At 33.7% G+C, this 20,776-nt stretch overlaps 3 protein-coding genes across 3 annotated transcripts; 1 reads left to right on the top strand and 2 right to left on the bottom strand.

Moving 5' to 3' along the window:
* Positions 1-539: 539 nt before the first annotated feature.
* LOC130050015 (uncharacterized) lies at positions 540-3,101 on the bottom strand. The gene is made up of 2 exons (XM_056148411.1): positions 3,035-3,101; positions 540-1,994 (listed from the first exon to the last, which is right to left on the bottom strand). The coding sequence occupies exon 2, from the start codon at positions 1,972-1,974 to the stop codon at positions 853-855; it is 1,122 nt and encodes a 373-aa protein (XP_056004386.1). The 5' UTR covers positions 1,975-1,994; positions 3,035-3,101; the 3' UTR covers positions 540-852.
* Positions 3,102-7,753: 4,652 nt separating this feature from the next.
* On the bottom strand, positions 7,754-9,250 carry LOC130047756 (uncharacterized). The gene is made up of 4 exons (XM_056143137.1): positions 9,246-9,250; positions 8,162-8,337; positions 8,004-8,063; positions 7,754-7,848 (listed from the first exon to the last, which is right to left on the bottom strand). The coding sequence occupies exons 1-4, from the start codon at positions 9,248-9,250 to the stop codon at positions 7,766-7,768; spliced, it is 324 nt and encodes a 107-aa protein (XP_055999112.1). The 3' UTR covers positions 7,754-7,765.
* Positions 9,251-10,023: 773 nt separating this feature from the next.
* On the top strand, positions 10,024-16,122 carry LOC130047753 (uncharacterized). Its single transcript, XM_056143133.1, has 3 exons — positions 10,024-10,303; positions 13,661-14,006; positions 16,068-16,122. The coding sequence occupies exons 1-3, from the start codon at positions 10,057-10,059 to the stop codon at positions 16,120-16,122; spliced, it is 648 nt and encodes a 215-aa protein (XP_055999108.1). The 5' UTR covers positions 10,024-10,056.
* The last annotated feature ends 4,654 nt before the right edge of the window (positions 16,123-20,776 follow it).

Below are 20,776 nucleotides of genomic sequence, written 5' to 3'. Positions count from 1 at the left end.
GCAGGTGATATCTACATCGTCAATCACTTGTGCATTGGAAAGGGATTGCATTAGCGGGTGCATTCGCGACCATTGATATACTAAGGATCACATTAGCTGTGCGACTCACACAGGTAATGTTATCGTACTACACGGATATTACATTATCCGGGTGTTAAAAGGCTGGTTAAATCATAGTAGTTACATATTCATTAAGACTTGCATCCTTTGTTGCTATTGACCTATATCATCCGGATGAGTGATTATATGGCAGTAAAATATCGGATCACACTTGTAGCTATTTTCATTAGATATATGTAATAAAAAAAAGTAGCTTTATGTATAACTTAGATGTTAAATAAAATGTTCCAGTATATTGGTTTTACTTTCCAAATGACAGTATATTAAGGTTACGGCCGGCAAGTAAACTTTTTTCTTTAAAATTTCGATGGATTTTTTCATTGCTTCCCAATTTCTATCCTATTTATTGCAAATTAGCCGTTCTAAAAGATAGAGATAGCCATAACTGACTGGTTATGCAATAACATAACTTTATTGGTACCTGATTCAATCATTTAACATACAAATACAATGAAAATATTGTTGGTTCAGAGCATACATTATTTTCAATTACTTTCTGGACAGCAAATATTGGTAAGCATACAAATTTTAGGAATATGAAAACACACACTAATAAAAGCACCACGGTAGCTCAATAGAATTTCAGTCAAGTATGCATTCATTTGCATATAAATTATATAATTATGAAAACACACATTAATAGACCTATGAAAATAAGTAACGCTGTCAAATATTGATCGCAGACTGAACAACTACACAAAATACTCAGTAAGAGCTATCAAAAATCATTTGTCAAAAACGCGGTTGTTTTTTAAAAGTAGAACATTTCGCTCGTAACTCTTCCCAAATACTGTGTTCACATACGTATGGCGTTCCAGCTGATATAATCGTTTGAAAGCGATCGTTTATTGCGAGGAGATCAACTTTTTTCACTCCATATAAGGAGACGCGTTCCAAAAATAATTCACCGTCACAGTATTTGATGATCAAATCTTTTCTCTCCTTCCAAACAACATCAAATGTGACACGAACTGTTTCTCTGCAGTGTATTGAGACAATGTCTCCATACTGTTCCACGTCTTCATGCTGTAAGTCATGAGACAATGAAAAATTCTCCACTTTGAAAACTTGACATAGTTCAGTGACCATATCTTTGTTTATATCTCGAATGTTTGTTTTTCCATTGTGCAACATGAGAATTACGAGAGCAGCAAAATGACGAACATCAGATCCGCTATTTGATTTGGATAAAAATTTGATTCGCTGCAACATCAAGTCATATGGATTTTCGAGAAATTTTAAAGCACTCGTTAGATAATACGCGTTTTCAAAGAGGAGAGACGGTATTGTCGCTTTTCCTATATGTTTAGCTTTACATTGAATGTAAGCCTCCATACATTTAACGATGCCCCCTTTCTCGTATTTTTGATTCTCGATCCATTCCTTTCTACTTTGCATATGACTGTCGAATATTGCTCCCCAGTCTTCTTCGGTGTACCCATCTACGGTTAGATCATAAATTTTATCTTGCAAAGAACTACTTTTTAGGAACTCCTCGAGATCATGTTTTGAAATAGTAGCTGGAACACATATCAATGCATGGATCTTTCCCTTTCCAGCTTCAACAACATTTTCAACATTTTTAAGTAAAGTAGCAATGGTATTTTTATTGAACCAACTTTTGATACACTCATCCAGTATAAGGAAAGTTTTCTGGTCCGTGGTTATTTCCTTTAACTCTTTTATGTCCTTCATGTGCCGGACATGTGCACTAGTGGTAAATTTTTGACAAGCAAACATAACTGTTTTGGAAACGAGAGAAGTCTTTCCACTTCCAGGTAATCCAATAATCACCATGATATTTAGAGATAACAGTGATTTTGCCATCCCGTCTATGAAAGATAAGTTCGCCATATTCACGTCTATACGCCGTTCTGTGAAGAGAGATAATGCATATTAACAATGTCACATTTTGATGAATAACATTCAATAGAAACAGAAGTGTATGGGATAATGTGAACATCACCAGATAATGAACAATATATTAAATACCCCAAAAATGCAATTTTACGACTTTCTCTCACATAAACGATAAAAATCTTATAAATTTCTCAGACAATTACTACAAAATGAATTAAATTTGTCTGAACTCTAAAAATAATATTTCATCAACAACGATCTCAAAGTAGGAATATAACCAACTTCAGACACTTTAACTTAGATAATCCCATTTTGCATGTGAATCCTCCACATCTGCTTCGTAGATGGATACATGTAATAACAGCAAACTAACAACTCATTACAAACGGGATGATTTCAGCTTCTCTATCGTCAACTTTCCATATCTATGTAGCAATATTCCAATATCACCTGCATTTGATCTTCATATCTCTCAATTGACTCGATACACAAGAGCTTGTTCTGCGTTTGGTCAGTTTCTAAATCGAGGATGGCTACCGACAAAGTTGATGTTACAGGGGTTCAACAGTCTCGTTTAAAGTCAGCATTTCGCAAATTATATGGTCGTTATAATGAACTAGTTTGCCAATATAACTTATCATTGAGTCAAATGGTGTCTGGCTTGTCTGATTTTGTCTACGGATTACTCCGTTTACCTGATCAAGTCATAGGACTCACGGCGGGTGTGACAGGTCTACAGGGGATGCTTACTCCTCCTAGGCACTTGATCTCACCTCTAGTATATCCAGGGGTCCGTGTTTGTTCAACTCTTTATTTTGTATTGCTTATAGGAGTTATGAGATTGATTACTGTTCGTTATTTGTTACATGTACCTCTTCGTTATCTTTCATTGATCACTGTTCGTTATCTTCACCGTTCATATATTTGCCTGTATTTACTATATATTTTAGATAAGATTGAGATTTTTCCAATGATTGTCTAAATTCATTAAATAGTTTGTACTATTGATATACTTTAGTAAATCATGACGATTGTTTTTGTGCATTTTACATACCAATGGTAGTTGAATTAATTTCTTTTGTACTTCCCAAACTTTGATTGTCTCCAGCAGGCGGTTGCTGGATGGCAGTCATTTCAGGTCCTACAAATGACTATTCAATAATGTCTATCATAAAGGCTACTTTTTACAAAAATACAAGTTTCATTAGAATTAACCAACAACAAAACAGATACATCATATCGTATCAATGTCATAGATGGGATAATGTGAACATCACCATATAATGATAATATAAATATACATGTATTAGTTACCAAAAATGCAATTTTACGAATTTCTCTCGCATAAATAATGAATAATCTGTGAATTTGTTCAGTCAATTACTACATGTACAATATCAATTCAAATTCAACATAATGTCCTGTTGGAACACTAAAACCGTTCTTTCGTCAATAGCGATCTCAGAGTATGAATATTTGGCAGACTTTAACTTCAGGTAGCTCCACTATCCTGTGACTTAACAATATCAATGGTTGAAACTGGAAAAACTGTATTAATATTCACTCAATGTAACTTAATTTAATTAATAACCAAAGAAAATGTATATGTCAGACATACAAAAACATACATTTTCTTAAAACAGGATAATAAAACATAGATAAAAACTTGTTAAAATGACATACTTTTTAAGGTATTCCATGCAAGGTGAAGATAACGAACAGTGATCAATCGCATAACTCCTACAAGCAATACAAAATAGATAGTTGGGCAAACACGGACCCCTGGACACACCAGAGGTGGGATCAGGTGCCTAGGAGGAGTAAGCATCCCCTGTTGACCGGTCACACCTGCCGTGAGCCCCATATCCTGATCAGGTAAACGGAGTTATCCGCAGTCAAAATCAGTGTGCAAAGAACAGCTTAACAATCGGTATGAAACACGTCAGACAGCATTTGACCCAATGCGAGGTTGTATTGACGAACTATATCGTTATAACGACCATAGAATTTGCGAAATGCTGACTTCAATCGAGACTGTTGAAATCCCTGTATCATCAACTTGTTTGTCAGTAGCTTACCTCGATTTAAAAACTGACTATACCCAGAACAAGCTCTTGCATATCAAATCAGTTGAGATATATAAACACCATATGCAGGTGATAATGGAATATTCCTACATAAATGTGGGAAGTTGACGATTGAGAAGCTGAAATCATCCCGTTTGTCATACAGTTGAGTTGTTAGTTTGCCGTTAATGTCTACTTTCAATAAAATATCTAAGTATGAAGCAGAAGTGGACAACTCTTTGGTGTCCTTTATTTCGAGCTCACAGGGATATATCAAATCGACATATGAATGAAAGCTATCATTGTTAATAGACAAAACGTCATCGATATATCTAAAAGTCGAATTGAAGGTCACAACGAGAGATTTTTTCTTCTCACGTAGAAGTTTTTGAATAAATTCTGCTTCATATGAATATAAAAACATGTATAATAAAAGGATAATAAACAATTTTGAAGGATTTAGATCAACATAAAAGTTTATTGTTAAATGATGATGAAAGTGAAGCAGATGAAATTCACATGACTGATAAATGATTAGAAGCTGACCTTTTTGCACTTAAGACTTTTGGTAAGAGTTGTCTGACCTTTGTAAAAATAAGAAAACTCTAATTTTCTAACAATGTGTGTGGTCAATGATTTATTTTATTTCATATTTTCATAAAAAGAAAGTGTGTACGTAACTTTCAACCAAGAGATTAGTATGAAAATATAATTTGTTTTTAAAATATGTAATAAAACATGCTTTTCCCATATACTTCAATGTTAAATTCTAGGTGAAATAAATCGAGTAGTAAACAAAATTTTGAAAATTCCTACGGTGGATTATTCTTATTTGATGGTTCAAAATGATACCATGATTACATATATTCCACCATCCATTTATTAGATATTAGATATGGTCATTATACATTGAAAACCTTAATGAAATGATTTTTTTTAAATGTCAACAGTTTAGAGAAACTGCTAATACATAAATATGTATAAATTAATTGTGGATATTAGGGAGATCATTGTATAATAGGCATACAGTAGAGGAACTACCAACATAGGAGTTATTGCCCTTGACAGCACTGTTTTCCTTATAAAAATTCATCTATGGAAAATATAAACTTTTTCACTATGAATAGATTTATCATATTTTTATTTTATCTAGTGAATAAAATTCCTCTAAAAGATATATTTCTAACACGCGCAAAGTTTAATTTGATAAAGTTTATGCAAAAACCTGTGTCATCACACGAGGATCGATCTACCTTAAGAATCCCATTTCGCATGTGATATACATAATTGTATTTACTAGATATTCTAAAATCAATTGAAAAGCTTTTTTTCAATGATTGTCGAGTTTATAATATTACAATGTAAGATGATTGTTCTTGGATATTTGTACATACCTTTGGGAGTTGAATTGATTTCTTTTGTACTTCCCGAACTTTGATTTTCGCCAGGTCGATGGATGACATTTGTATCAGATCCTATATATAATTATTTAGTTAAAAGGTATTAAAGACGCTAGTTCTAATTACAAAAATATCATTGCTATTAGAAATAACCAACAAAGAGATATGTATTATACAATGTCATAGAGTAAGGATTTTGCCTGCTTCTTCCACTACAAAGTACGTTCTCTGGATTATGTTTTATATCTGATTCCTCCTCTAGACACAGATAAGATATGGAGTAAAAGAATAAGAAAAGAACCTGATTCACAAACCCCAAAATATGGCCCTTAAAATATATAAAAATGAAAGTAAATGTTGAATAGGAGTATTGGTGTTATAAATATGTATCAGAATCCGGGGTTTAAAGAAATATGTTAGATTTTAAAAATAGGAGCACAACTAAAGCTGTATACATAATAGAACCGGATATGGTACTGTATTTTTGTCATTTTTCACCAAAAACTGGTTACTTTGTAAAGGTTTTGCCATACTGGTTTCATCTCGCCCAAAATAGTTAAAGTATTTTCATAATATACACCTTTTCAATTGGCCATCAATGCAAAAATATTTTAGGGTGAGCTAGGAGCACTATTTTTATTTTTCAAAAAACGATATTCCGGATTGCTGAAAAATATTACGGTTAATGCGCTGGTGGTAATAAACTTGAATTTTACAAATAATATGACTGATTTAAGTATCTTATGGAGAAAGAAACTACGTTCTTTATTTCGTGTCATGTAGATTCTATATGTCATTTTAGTTCGGTGTTTATTATTAAGGCAAGGGAAATTCCTTCAACTAATAATAGTTTTTGGTTGCAGCTTGTTTTGCCCTTTTACTAAGCCTATATATATTCATTTTCAATACCTAGTTGTTTTCATCTTTTAAAGTCGTTCACAAAGCATCTTCATTGCATCGTTGCTTAAAAACTGTGTACAATTTGGTAGTTTTACATTATTATCATAAACATTATCATTAAACGAAACGACAATTACCGAAACTGTTAGGCCTAGTGACTGAAATGTACATGGCGTCTTCTTTCACTTTGGGATAGATCGGAAAATATTCAGGCTTCAAGCAAGTATTCTTGAATGGTACTGATATCATATCGAATCATTTTTGCTATATTTATTTTACAAAATTGTAACTACGCATAATTAGCCTGTCAACATTCGAAATAACTGTTTTATTTAACCTAACTTTACGTACATTCGGAATAAGTCCTTCTTTGATTTACGGTACATCCAAGTTTCGGGCTGAATATTAGCATGGCCTGGGCAGGAAAAAAAGGAATTCAAAATAAAAGATTTTAAAAACTACAATATGACTTACCGTAGCATGCAGCATTGCCGCCAGTTAATCCGACACAGTAGATTATGTAAGCAATTTACAATGAAAGGTGAAGATAATTAACAGTGATCAAACTCATAACTCCTACAAGCAATACAAAATAGATAGTTGGGCAAGCACGGATCCCTGGACACACCAGAGGTGGGATCAGGTGCCTAGGAGGAGTAAGCATCCCCTGTCGACCGGTCACATCCGCCGTGAGCCCTATATCCTGATCAGGTAAATGGAGCTATCTGTATCATTGAAATTGAGGATGAATACCACTTTTTGTTAGTCTGTCCTGTATATTGCCAGATTAGAGCTAAATTAGTGAAGAAGTATTACTGGAGTAAATCCTCCATGTTCAAATTTATACAACTATTAAGTGTGAACAATGTTAAAGAACTCTGTAACTTGGGGAAATTTATTTGTAAAGCTCTTGAACTAAGAACAGTCCATAATATGTAATTTGTATTGTCATTCTCCTTTTTTACTATCATTATACTATTGTATTTACTATATACTATTGTATGCTAGATGTCTTTGTAAGAATTGGCCGTTTATTTTCAGCTTTGTAATTATTATTCATGTTCAATTTTGTTATAATGCTATAAGATGTATGTCTTTCGCAATAAAGTTATATGTTTCTGTAGTCAAAATCAGTGTGCCAAGAACGGTTTAACACGTCAGACAGCATTTGACCTAATGATAGGTTGTATTGACGAACTAGATCGTTATAACGACCATAGAATTATACCTTTCTATGGAAAATGACAGCTAATTACATTCTCTGTTGGATTTAACCTGGTGTTGAGAGGATGTCTACAGGTGTGGATTTAACCACAAGTATTACGGATATTGGTTCTAAACAAATATCCCTTCACCTTGGCTAATTCGAACATTGATCTGATTACAACATTATCGAAATGTTTAGAGAATCGTTTTATATCAACCTTCAACTGACAGATTGGGAGTGCCATTAGTATATATCAACGCTTGATCCTCGCCACGGTCGTCCTCAACGTTTGTACCTGTAAGATATCACAATTAATTATTTGTATAAGATAAATACAATATCGTACACATGTCCTTTCTATGTGACAGAAATTGCTTAGTTAGAAAATAAATATCTGATAGAACCCAAACTCTGAATAAATATGTTTGATATTCATGAACAGAATCTGACCAGTAGGTGAAGGTATTGCAGAATCCTCCGTCATATTCTCAGGATGACGTCTTCTGTTGACTACGGAGAAAAATGAAAAGAATTGGTAGAGTAGTATCATCCAAAATAATCTAAAAATATGACTGATAATAAGTACAGAATGAAACCAATATAATTACTGTTTCGTCGCCATCGTTTGATGTACCCTCTTCTTTGTAAGAAAACGATAACAACAATAACCACAGGAATGATGAGAAGGATTAGCGCCAGTAGCTCCGGACCAGCTCCCCCGTCGTGTGTACTCGTTCTGATTGTTGATGTGTTCTGTTGTTGATCAGCATGGTTAACACCTCGGCTAGTTATTGAAAAAAATATTTTTAAACCCACTAATAGTGCTCGTTCTCTGTATTGATCTGTTTTGTTGTTGAGCTCGGGAAGTTGCTGAATAAATTCTTGTAAAATGAAATAATTAAAAGCAAATCTTTAATTGTTGAGCAATACATTCCTTGAATTCGTTTAGTCACGTTTATTAATGACTGAAAATAGAGTATCACCTACCTATTGTCAGGAAAACACGCTGGGTCTGTAAAATAATAATTCGATATCTTGAGCCAAAGAAGTATACACGTGGAGGAAGCAAGGCCAGAATGACTATTTCCTAATTTCTAAAAGGTTATGATAATTATAATAATAACTTTATTGCGAAAGACATAAATCTTATAGCGTTATAACAAAATTGAACATGGATAATAATTATAAAGCTGAAAATAAACGGCCAATTCTTACAAAGACATCTAGCATACAATAGTATATAGTAAATACAATAGTATAATAATAGTAAAAAAGGAGAATGACGATACAAATGACATATTATGGACTGTTCTTAGTTCAAGAGCTTTACAAATAAATTTCCCCAAGTTACAAAGTTCTTTAACATTGTTCACACTTAATTTTTGTATCAATTTGAACATAGAGGGTTTACTCCAGTAATACTTTTTCACTAATTTAGCTCTAATCTGGCAATATACAGGACAGACTAACAAAAAGTGGTATTCATCCTCAATTTCAGTGATACATGTTTTACAAAACCTTTTTTCACGTGGTACATTTTTATGTCTGCCAGTTTCTATGGATAAATTATGTGATGATAGCCTTATTTTGGAGATACCCTTTTTGTACAATTTAGGAATAGATTTTTCTAGGTAATATTGCAAGCAAAAATTAACAACCAAATGTTTGTAAATAGTGCATTTTGATTCATACTGCATGTTGCTATGTAAATTTTGAATAAAATGATCCTTCAATCTTTGTTGTATTAATCGCAAACAAACATGGCTATTTAAGTTATGTTGATCATGCCATATATAACTAAGTCCCAAACAATCAAGTTGTTCCTTGATAAAAGTAACCCAGTTACGACTTGTATGCTTTGTATTTTCACAGATATTGTATAAACATTCATATGTAGCATTAAGTATACAATTTTCAGACTGCAATAGTTTAAACCAAAACTTGAACATTCTCAAAATACGAACATAATACAACGGTAAACGCCCTGTTTCAAAATATACCATGGTTGTATTAGTGTTTTTACAAACACCAAGTGCAAATTTTAAAAAATCCAGATGAACCTTTGCAATGTCAGGTGCTCTATGTAATCCCCACACTTCACATCCGTAATTCAAAATACTACAGACATAGGTATCGAAAAGGGAGAATAAGTTACAATGATTTAAATACAATTCTTTTATAGTTGATTTAAGGGCAAATAATGTTTTGCGACCTTGTGATGCTGTTTCTGCGTTACCAAAAATTTACCATTAAAATTAAATAAAACGTCCAAGTGAACAAATTGATCTAATAAGATTTATAGAATTAACTATAAATCCATATATTTTAGCCAGACTTAAATATATTTTATTTCTGAGGATTTTTTCGGAAACACTATTCCGGAATCCTACCGGAAATAAGTTGGCAAATAGAATAGCATTTCCTTTTATGACGAGGCAATTTCGGGAGAACAGTGAGAAAACAGTCGAGACAACATTTTAATTTTTTATAAGATTCAGAAGCTATGGAAAATAAGTTAAATTGTAGAAAAAACATGCCAAAAGAAAAATCAACGAGGGCGAAAAAGAAGAAGGGAGGTGAAGTTATGAGAAAGGGGCGAACAAATAAAAATGTGGAAGGACCAGTTGAATTTCAAGAGCAGACGACAATGGAGACATCAACAAATAATGGATTTGAGGGAGAATTGGATGTATCACCCAGAGATGAACCATCGGGATTCCGCATGGAGAATTCCAGGGAAACCATTCGAGGTACACAGGGCATAGATTTACCAAATATGGTCAACAGTTACAACAATGTCATTGGACTTAATGTTTCACAAGAAATTAAAAACAAAATAGTCAGTGGTCAGTATGTAGAATTGGCAAAACTGTTGTTTAATTCTAATGAGCCACAAAAACAAACAATTGTAATGGTGAATGGGTAATTACAAACATCCGAGAAAAATTCTAAAAAAAATCAACAACATTGAACAATGGACGGATGCATTTATAATTTTTTGCAGTATTTATTTAGAAGCACATCCGGCAAAAACATTAGAAATTTTGAAATACATGAATGATGTTAGGTTAGCAGCATCTAGGTCAGGAAATCTTGGATTTAAAGAGTATGACCAACAATTCAGATTAAAAATGGCAAAGAACCCTACAAAACCATGGGGTGAGGTTGATTCAGAATTATGGTTGATGTTTGTTTTACCTGCTGTTAAAACTCTGTCTGCTGCTCCAACTTACCAGAATCAGAGTAAAAAATGCTACAATACAACTACCAAGGTTCATGCTTCAGATCACCCTGTGCATATTTGCATGTATGTATCAAGTGTGGGGGTCACATCCTATCAACAATTGTCAATCAAAAAACATCAGCACACAAGGGGAAGGTTTTAGTAATTTTCGTGGACAGGGAAATTACAGATTTTCAAGGGGTCAGTACCAAAACACAAGAGGAAGAGGGGGGTCTCAATTCAGAGGTCAAAGGGGAACTTTCTAATGTATGGAAGCTTGGGACCACCCCTATAGATATAAACAATTTAGAATCATTGTTACACAGTTATCCTAAAAAAAAATATAGCTTTAGAGCTTTTGCAAGGATTTAGATTTGGATTCAGATTAGGGTACAAAGGGTCAAGAATAGGGAGTGAATCAGATAATCTTACGTCAGTCAAAAAACACCCTGAGAGAGCAAAAGAAAAAATAGATAATGAAGTAGAAAAAGGAAGGATAGGGGGACCATATTCAAATAAACCAATATCAAATTTAAAAATATCGCCAATAGGCATTGTACCAAAAAAAGAGGGAATGTGGCGATTAATTACACATCTATCTTTTCCAGAAAATAACGGTGTTAATCACTACATAGATCCCCAAGAATGTACAGTAGCTTATACATCTTTAGATCAGGTTTTAGAAACAGTAGCTAGGTTGGGAACAGGAACATTGCTGGCTAAGATGGATATAAAATCTGCATTTAGACTAATGATAATCCATCCTGGTGATTTTGATTTGCTAGGTTTCAAATTTCAAGGTAAATATTACATTGACAAATGTTTACCAATGGGTTGTGCAATGTCATGTAATCTGTTTGAAAAGTTTTCAACATTTTTACACTGGCAACTACAGAAACAGACAGGTATTGGCACGATTTATCATTATCTGGATGATTTCTTATTTATTGGAAGAGTAGGTACTCAAGAATGTTCACATTTAATGGAAGAGTTTCAGAATTTGTGCAGTTTGGTGGGTGTACCGTTAGCAAATGAAAAAACAGTAGGGCCATCTACAAGCATTATATTTTTAGGTTTAGAAATAAATACGGTTGATATGGTTGTAAAACTTCCTCTAGAAAAGGTAAAACAGTTGAAATTTATGCTAAATATGGCCCTTATTAAAAAGTCATTACAGTTACAAGAAGTACAAAGCATAGTTGGAAGCTTAAATTTTTTCAGCAAAGGTGTGCCAAATGCAAGAGCATTCAACAGAAGGTTTTATGATGCTACTTGTGGGGTGACAAAAGCTCATCATCATATCAAAATCACAAATGAGTTTAAGGAAGATGTTAAAACTTGGTTACTTTTTTTTTAGAACAGTTCAATGGTGTTAGACTCTTGCATGAGAGTGATTGGCTGAGTAACGAAAATATGAAATTGTTTACAGATAGTACAGGCAATCCAGATTTGGGATGTGGGGCATACTGGGAAGGTAGATGGGTTTTCTGGCTTTGGCCAACAAAATGGGATTTAGGTATTTTTAAAGAAATGTCATTTTTGGAACTGGTGCCCATTGTATTAGCTATTTACATATGGGGCGAAATGCTCTTTAAGAACAAGAGGATCATAATGTACATTGACAACAATGCACTGGTGTCAATTATTAACAAACAAACATCAAAATCAAAAAGAAGCATGTTTTTGATAAGAAAGTTGGTCCTTATACTGTTAAAAACAACATAGTATTCAAGGCAAAACATATAGCAGGTACACAAAATAGTATCGCAGATGCACTGTCACGTAAACAGTTTAAAACATTTCAGGAATTGGCTCCACAAGCAAACAAGATACCAGAAAAAATACCAGTAGAATTTCAGCAGTTGATGTTAGAAATAAAGTAAACAACTTGTTACATCTAGCAACAGCCCAAAATACTCAGGAAACATACAACCAGGGACTAAGATGCTTTGAGGAATTCCAGGATTCCCTAAACCTTAGCAAAATATGGCCCCCTACGTTAGAGCAAATAGTTCTATTTATAGGTTATATGTCAGCAAAACATCTCTCAGTGGCAACAGCTAGAACTTACATTTCAGCTATTTCTTACAAACTAAAAATTCAAAACAATAGGGATGAAACTCAAAACTTTCTGGTTAAGAAACTCTTAGAAGGATTCAGAAGAAAGGTCAAGAAAAATGATGCCAGACTGCCAATTACATCAAATATATTAAATCAAATACTACAAAGTTTGCACTTGGTTTGTACAAACTACTATGAATGCAAACTGTTGCAAGCCGCCTACACTTTAGCATTTTTTGGTTTCTTTAGAGTTGGAGAAATGACAGTAAAAAACCAAAAAGATCTGGGACATGCAATTGATTATGAAGACATAACAATGTTTACAGAAGAAAATAAAATCCAAATAAAATTAAAGCATTCCAAAGTGGATCAAATAGGGGAAGTAGAAACAATTACTATTCAGAATAGCCAATTTGGGTCTCAAATACAACCAATTAAGATTATTCAAGAATATCTAGCAATACGACCTTCAGTGCAGGGGAAGTTGTTCTGTCATTTTAGTGGACAACCACTAACTAGATACCAATTTACGGCAGTTTTAAATAAAGTTTTGTCGATAATAGGGTTAGAAGGTAAAAAATACAAGTCTCATTCATTTAGAATTGGGGCAGCAACCAGTGCAGCAATGTTTGGTATGTCAGAGGAAGAAATCTGTAAAGCAGGAAGATGGAAATCTAAAGCATACAAAATTTATGTTAGGATGTAATCATAATATAAATGTAGGTATAACCCTTAAGACTGTCATATGTTTAAGTATATATGAAAATGGTTTCAAGTCATATAATTATATAATCTTGTCATGTCTCTATATATACACTTTCAGAACAACAGGTATGGGTAGTGGGCTCATCAATAGTCAAAAGAGCATTTTTAGCAGCTAGAATCAGACCAGATGGAGTTAACTTGGGACTAATGGATAGATTAAATGTGTCTATTTGGTGGCAAGGAAAAGGGGGTATGGGCTGGTATGAAATGTACAACAAGATCAAAACATTGCTGAAAGTTGCTGACCCCCCTGATTACATTATTCTACATTGTGGTGGTAATAATATTGGGTACACACCAATCAAACAGCTTATACAAGATATGAAAGGTACAATTGACAAAATTTGGAAACTTTTACCCAATACAAAGCTTGTATGGTCACAAATATTGCCTAAAAAGAACTGGTATTCATCAGATAACATAGAAAAAATGAATAATTCTGCAAAAAGAATCAACAGTTCAGTGGCGGCTTATATAGTAAGGAATGGGGAATGTTATATCAAGTATTTGGATATCAAACTTGTAAACACAAATCTTTTTGAGGCAGATGGGGTCCATATATCAAATATAGGCAATGAAATTTTTCTCAACAACATTAGTGCAGGGTTAGAACAATTTATAACGAATGGATGGCAAGTGTATCCAAAGTTATACTAGAATTTGGACGGGGTATTTTGTGGCAAGGTCTTGGTTCCAGGAACTAGCCGCTCCCCCCCCCCCCCCCCCCCCTTGGTGGCGGTGGCTTCAATGGTTAATATTGTAACCATTTCCGCCATGTGGAAGAATGTGCGTCTGGTTCCTGTGATTGGACATTGAATGATTTGATTGGACAATATTGTATGTATTGAATTGTTTGGTGACAATTTGGTCACATATATATATATATATGATACACTTTGATTGCCGCTCACCGGAATCATAGTCATATGGTTTTTTGTTTAATTGAAAATTGACATTTTAATGATTGATGTTTGGGGGTGATTGCAAATCGTCTCATTGTCGTCAACCGGAATGAGAAGATCTGCTAAATTTGTTGCTTGATTTTATGATATAACATTAGGCAATGATGTGTTTTTGGCCTGTACCATTTGGGTGTCAATACACAGGTGTAATTTACATGGTAAAATTTTAATGTAAAACTTTAAAATTTTACTCATTGCCTAGTTGCCAAGACCAACAACAGCCACAATGGGGAGGGGGTGTTGTTATAAATACAATAAGTGCAAAAAATAAACTTGTATATAGGTAAACATAATGTTATGTCTTTATTTCCATCCCAGGACAAGGTCAGCTTACAAGTACAATGTACACTACAAACTGCTATCATTTTGAAGTTTTGCAAGGCTGGTCTATAATAATAAGATTTATAGAATTAACTATAAATCCATTTATTTTAGCCAGACTTAAATATATTTTATTTCTGAGGATTTTTTCGGAAACACTATTCCGGAATCCTACCGGAAATAAGTTGGCAAATAGAATAGCATTTCCTTTTATGACGAGGCAATTTCGGGAGAACGGTGAGAAAACAGTCGAGACAACATTTTAATTTCCCTTCCCACCCATCCCAAAAAGTTGTAAGAATATGTACTGCGGAAAATGTTTTCAATTTTTCAGGTGAGCTCGATTCTTGGCTATAGTTCTGGTTATGGGAAAAGAAACAAATACAATGGAGTGTGTTTGAAAAGACTGTCTTGGCAACTTGGGGCCAGATAAAGTACATTTTTGATTACGGAACACAAGAAGAATGCGCGTCTGGTTCCTGTGATTGGACATTGAATGATTTGATTGAACAATATTGTATGTATTGAATTATTTGGTGACAATTTGGTCACATATATATATGATACACTTTGATTGCCGCTCACCGGAATCATAGTCATATGGTTTTTTGTTTAATTGAAAATTGACATTTTAATGATTGATGTTTGGGGGTGATTGCAAATCGTCTCATTGTCGTCAACCGGAATGAGAAGATCTGCTAAATTTGTTGCTTGATTTTATGATATAACATTAGGCAATGATGTGTTTTTGGCCTGTACCATTTGGGTGTCAATACACAGGTGTAATTTACATGGTAAAATTTTAATGTAAAACTTTAAAATTTTACTCATTGCCTAGTTGCCAAGACCAACAACAGCCACAATGGGGAGGGGGTGTTGTTATAAATACAATAAGTGCAAAAAATAAACTTGTAAATGGGTAAACATAATGTTATGTCTTTATTTCCATCCCAGGACAAGGTCAGCTTACAAGTACAATGTACACTACAAACTGCTATCATTTTGAAGTTTTGCAAGGCTGGTCTATAATAATACTTCTATACTTTCATCTTTATACATCCATTTTTCATCTGTGCAAATCTTCCCACCATTTCTAAATACAACAATTTTAGTTTTTGCTACATTAACAACTACATCCCATTCATCTGTATCACTTTGCAGTGTATTTATCATATTTTGTAGTTCAATAACCGATTCTGCAAGCAACACCATGTCATCAGCATACATCAAAATATAAAGACTTAATAACTGTAAATCAGTCGGATGATTGCCTTTTTTGATAAATTCAATTTCAAGGTCATTCACATACAATACAAAAAATAGGGGAGACAACACTTCTCCTTGTAATAGACCAATGTGATTTTCAAAAAATTGTGAAATGTGACCAGAGGATTTTACGCAGGTTCTAATCCTACTATACATGGAGCGAACAATGGTAAGCAGCTTCCCTTATATACCGTAGTGTTTTAATTTTCTATACAATTTTCCCCTGTTAACTGAATCGAATGCCTTCTTATAATCCACGAAGCAACAATATAATCGTTTTTTTTGGATTGGAGTGATTGTGTTATAAGACAATGAAGCGCAAAAATTGCCTCCATAGTACCTAGCTTGGGTTGAAAACCAAATTGTGCATCTGAAATAATATCATACGAGGCTGCCCATGAGACGAGTCTTCTGTTTAGTATGGAAGTAAACAATTTGCAGAAACAACTAACAAGACTTATTCCTCTGTAATTATTTGGATCAGAAGGATCACCTTTTTTTAAAACAGGCACAATAACAGCGTCAGATCATTGTGTTGATGAATCCTGATGATAAGATTCGATTAAAAATAATATGCAAATATGGTACAAAAAATTCTCTAAATTCCATGAAATACTCATTCAAAATATAGTCCAAACCATGAGATTTCCCCCATTTTAATTGATCAATAGCTTCGGATATTTCTTTCTCGGTAATTCCCATATCTAGTTCATTAAAAACTGTAGGTCCTGTGTCTTCCACATTAGAATAATCTTCTGTGGGAACAAATGTAGCTAAATCTTTAAAATGAGTGTGGAACGATTCTAAGTCTATTGGAGTATTTTTGGCTTTCTTTTTCGAAAATGTTTGTAGAATACTTTTGGGTTTTGTTTACGGAGATGTTCGAGTAAATCACCCTCCTTTCGTAGATACTGACGCCTGAGTTTAGTTTCTTAATGTTTATAATTCTTTTTTGCTTCAATTAAATTCAAGTGATTTTCTTTGTTTTTGTAATGATTGAACTGGTTTAAGGCTACACGATATGTGTTATATTTACTTTTAAGCTCTCTGTTAAACCAGGGTTTATCATGTACTCTATCAGGGCGCTGGCCCCCTTTATTAGACTTTCTATGGACTTCAAAACTAGAACGCATTAAATCAGTCAAGCGTGTACTGAACGAATTGACCGATTCATCAATACTGGTTTGGGACTTACACGGGTATTTTTCAAAGCATTCCATAAGTTCCTGAGAAATTTCTAATAGTGTCGACCTTGCTTGTGAATGAAGTTCCTGGTTCCAGACGAAGTATGATGACTCTTGATTTACCTCAACAGTAGAATTAATGTTTTGGTTACTAGTATCAACCGTGGTAGAAAAATAGAAAGTTAAACCTAGGTATTATTCAAATCATTCTTATTTCTAGAATTAGTTTCACAGGTTTTGACCTTAGAGATTTCAATACGTTTACTGCATGAAATGAAATATGTTGAAAATGTTAAGCATATAATTCAGAGTGTAAAATATCAATATCTCTAAAGCATTTCATGTGCTGAAGCTGACCATAATTACAAATGTATGTTTGTTTTGATGACGATATACTTCCTGGAGTTATCCATGCGTATATACATATAGGGAATAACCATTTCATATTCCCCATATAAGAAAAAAGTGTGAGTAACTTGAAATATTACTAATAGAAGAAAAAGAAAGATTGTAGTAAAAAATCAGTAGTAATATTAATACAGATATTTGTTTTAAAGAAATCTAACAGTTGTAAATTTTAGAAAAGACAAAATACAGGGTCATGTAATCAAATTATGTACTAGATGGGTGGAATAGAATAAAAATTTAGGATCCTGTAAAAGGAAATTAACGAAAGTGAAAAATATTAACAGTCATGATTTTAACATGCCCTTACAAACCCACCTGACTAGCAGGTACAGGGAATTTTATCTACCATTTGCTCACACATCCACTCCAAAAGCCACTCATTCAAAGATAGAAGAGGGTTAGAAAAGAATGGAAATACGTTGACTTATCATATGTACAAGATAAATGTTTACACCACAAATTTAATCTGTAAAACGTTGATATCAAATGTATATTAAATATACTGTTATGATATTAAGATATCCAATGTATAACAAAAGGATAATGAAGAATGTTGAAGAATTTAAATGAATGTTTATTATAGATAATGATGAAAGTGAGGTTGGTTGGTTAAATATTGTTTAACGGGACCTTTAATTCGTATGGTGATGTCACCATTGCCGGTGAAAGACTGCATTTAAGCCTATGCTTGCCGCTTACGGCCTATGAGCAGGGAGACATCTTCATCGTGCCACGTCTGCTGTGACACGTGTCCTCGGTTTTTGCGATCTCATCCGAAGGACCGCCCCATTTAGTCGCATCTTACGATTGATTGATGAATGTGTCTTGTTTAACGTCTCTTTCGAGAATTTTTCACTCATATCTAAAAGGTCCAGATAATACAGAGAACCTCGGTCTTTAAATTGGCGACAGAACTTCATCTCTATTATGAATTCTGTCAAGGATTATGCCAGACGATGGGTTAAATATGAATCAAAGTCCTGAAAGTACTGAAAGACGGGGTCAAATTATCCAATGCATAACTTTCAGAAATGGTGCAGTTATGCTAATATGACAATTCATATGAAAACTCTCCAGACAAATACTTTAATCAGACATACATGTAGGTCTTGAATTACAGATTTACGTACAACTTCCTATTCGTGTTTTTGATACAAGAAAAGAAGTGTTCAAAATCGAAATTTTCTTGAAATCTGTTCCCTTTTTTATGGTTTTGAGGCCCAGACGAATATCTAAAGGAATGCTTGTATTGTGACCTCCTGGTCTTGTGTCCAGTTTTGTTTAATCAATATGATCCAGAACTCAATATTCTTGGTTATCATTTCGCCGAGATAGTTCTTTCCTTATTTATTCTCAACATTCTTGGTTTGTATCTTATAGTGAGGGTCACCATTTTAAATTGTGCACATAGCTCTTCAGCTATTCATAGCTAAATCAGGTGCTGAACGCTTGTGAAAAATCATGAATGCTATAATAAAGTAAATGAAAAGAAATATAGATAAAGGTATGGAACAAACTTTAATATGTCAACAGAACAGAAAGATAACATATGATAGGTTGACCTATGACAGTATATGTTTAATAGCTTATTTTTTATGGACCAACATGATGAAATCAAATGTTAAAGATAAAATTGATAATGGAATACTCTGGAATTGCACAATACAACCAGTCAATAACACATGAAAGGTTACAATTAAGTGGATATATAAACACTCCAATTCTTTCTTCAGTAAAGGAAATTTTCTAAACTACTAAAATTGTAAACAAGAACATGTAAATTGTTAACATTGTAACAAAATTGGTAACATAGTAATTTCAAATTGTTTGACATACATTTGGGTCAGAAGTTTCCTATGCAATGAAAAATATTTACATATTACAGTCCAACATAAATAAACAAGTCCACAAACCAGACAACTGTCTTCTCAAGTGAAACAATATGACATGAAGCGCTGAAAATTAAGGCATTTTAGAATATTATGCATATACCAGTATCTGGACAATTAACAATAGCCGTGTTTCGAGTTCCTCCGGAACACCCGGGAATTTTCGTGATTTGAACAAAATGTTCCACAGGGGTACTTCCGGTTAATTTTGTTTACACTGGTGACAAAATTTGTCTTTGACAAAATATAGATTTTGCGGCACAAATTGTCGCAAATCAGATAAAGGAAAGCAAGGGATATATATCTACTTGGGAAGATGTCAAAGTTTACCTTTTCCCAAACCCGGGAAAAGCGTTCACGCAGAGGAAACGATGGCGTCATTTGTGTAGAAAACCACGAGCAGCCGAAATTCAGTGCGATTATTACATTCCGTGAAAGCTGAACCAACAAAGAAACAACATTGTTTTAGCCAGTTTGTTTATATATCAACTTTTAGGAAAACCAAGAGGTTTGTACTGACTCTTAAGAATATAAATATAGACTGTGCAACATCTTGTCAATCTTAAGAATAGGTATACCTGTACCCTAATCCACATCTGAGCAGTGTATGTATTTTACAACGGTGTTCATGCAACATTAAATAGATGATAAAGCATCATATATTAGAGAATTTCAATTATGAACTCATGGTTCAGGCTCATAAAAATTATGAATCAATTTCACAAGGGAGTGAGAAGGGGGGTGGGGGTGGCATATATAATATCTGCCAATTAAATAAAATACGAGAACACCAGATAATATATCCCTTAGTACGGATCTATACTAGAATTTGCATAATCATTTATCCAAGCTCCATACTGATGGTTCATTCACTGCAAAATTTTGAATTATATCAAAGAACTTTGCTCCAACTTTTAATACCAATCAAGCACAGGCAATTGCATCGCTTGGGGTCGAATTTACTATTAAAGATTACTCTTTAATAGTAAATTCGAACACAAGTGATGCTTATTGCCTGTGCAATCAAGGTACTTTGCATGTGCATCAGAAATGTACATTTCCACTCAAACCACTTGTATACAAGAATGGAACCAGCTGAACACGAGCCAGGTTATATATTATGTATTTGCTCTCCTACCCCTTT

The sequence above is a fragment of the Ostrea edulis genome, chromosome 1, assembly GCF_947568905.1.
Source record: "Ostrea edulis chromosome 1, xbOstEdul1.1, whole genome shotgun sequence".
Taxonomy (NCBI): Eukaryota; Metazoa; Mollusca; class Bivalvia; order Ostreida; family Ostreidae; genus Ostrea; species Ostrea edulis.
The sequence above is the reverse complement of the archived record's forward strand: the minus strand, read 5'-3'. Positions and strand labels throughout refer to the sequence as shown.

What these genes read in the sequence shown, in the direction of transcription:
- LOC130050015 (XM_056148411.1), bottom strand. Translation starts at nt 1,974, where the DNA reads ATGGCGAACTTATCTTTCATAGACGGGATGGCAAAATCACTGTTATCT.
- LOC130047756 (XM_056143137.1), bottom strand. An exon ending in CAAACGATGGCGACGAAACA is followed by an intron (nt 8,064 to 8,161) that starts GTAATTATATTG and finishes TTTTCTCCGTAG; the next exon opens with TCAACAGAAGACGTCATCCT. An exon ending in TGCAATACCTTCACCTACTG is followed by an intron (nt 7,849 to 8,003) that starts GTCAGATTCTGT and finishes GATATCTTACAG; the next exon opens with GTACAAACGTTGAGGACGAC.
- LOC130047753 (XM_056143133.1), top strand. Translation starts at nt 10,057, where the DNA reads ATGGAAAATAAGTTAAATTGTAGAAAAAACATGCCAAAAGAAAAATCA. An exon ending in TTCCAGGGAAACCATTCGAG is followed by an intron (nt 10,304 to 13,660) that starts GTACACAGGGCA and finishes ATACACTTTCAG; the next exon opens with AACAACAGGTATGGGTAGTG. An exon ending in ATATTGCCTAAAAAGAACTG is followed by an intron (nt 14,007 to 16,067) that starts GTATTCATCAGA and finishes CATATTTTGTAG; the next exon opens with TTCAATAACCGATTCTGCAA.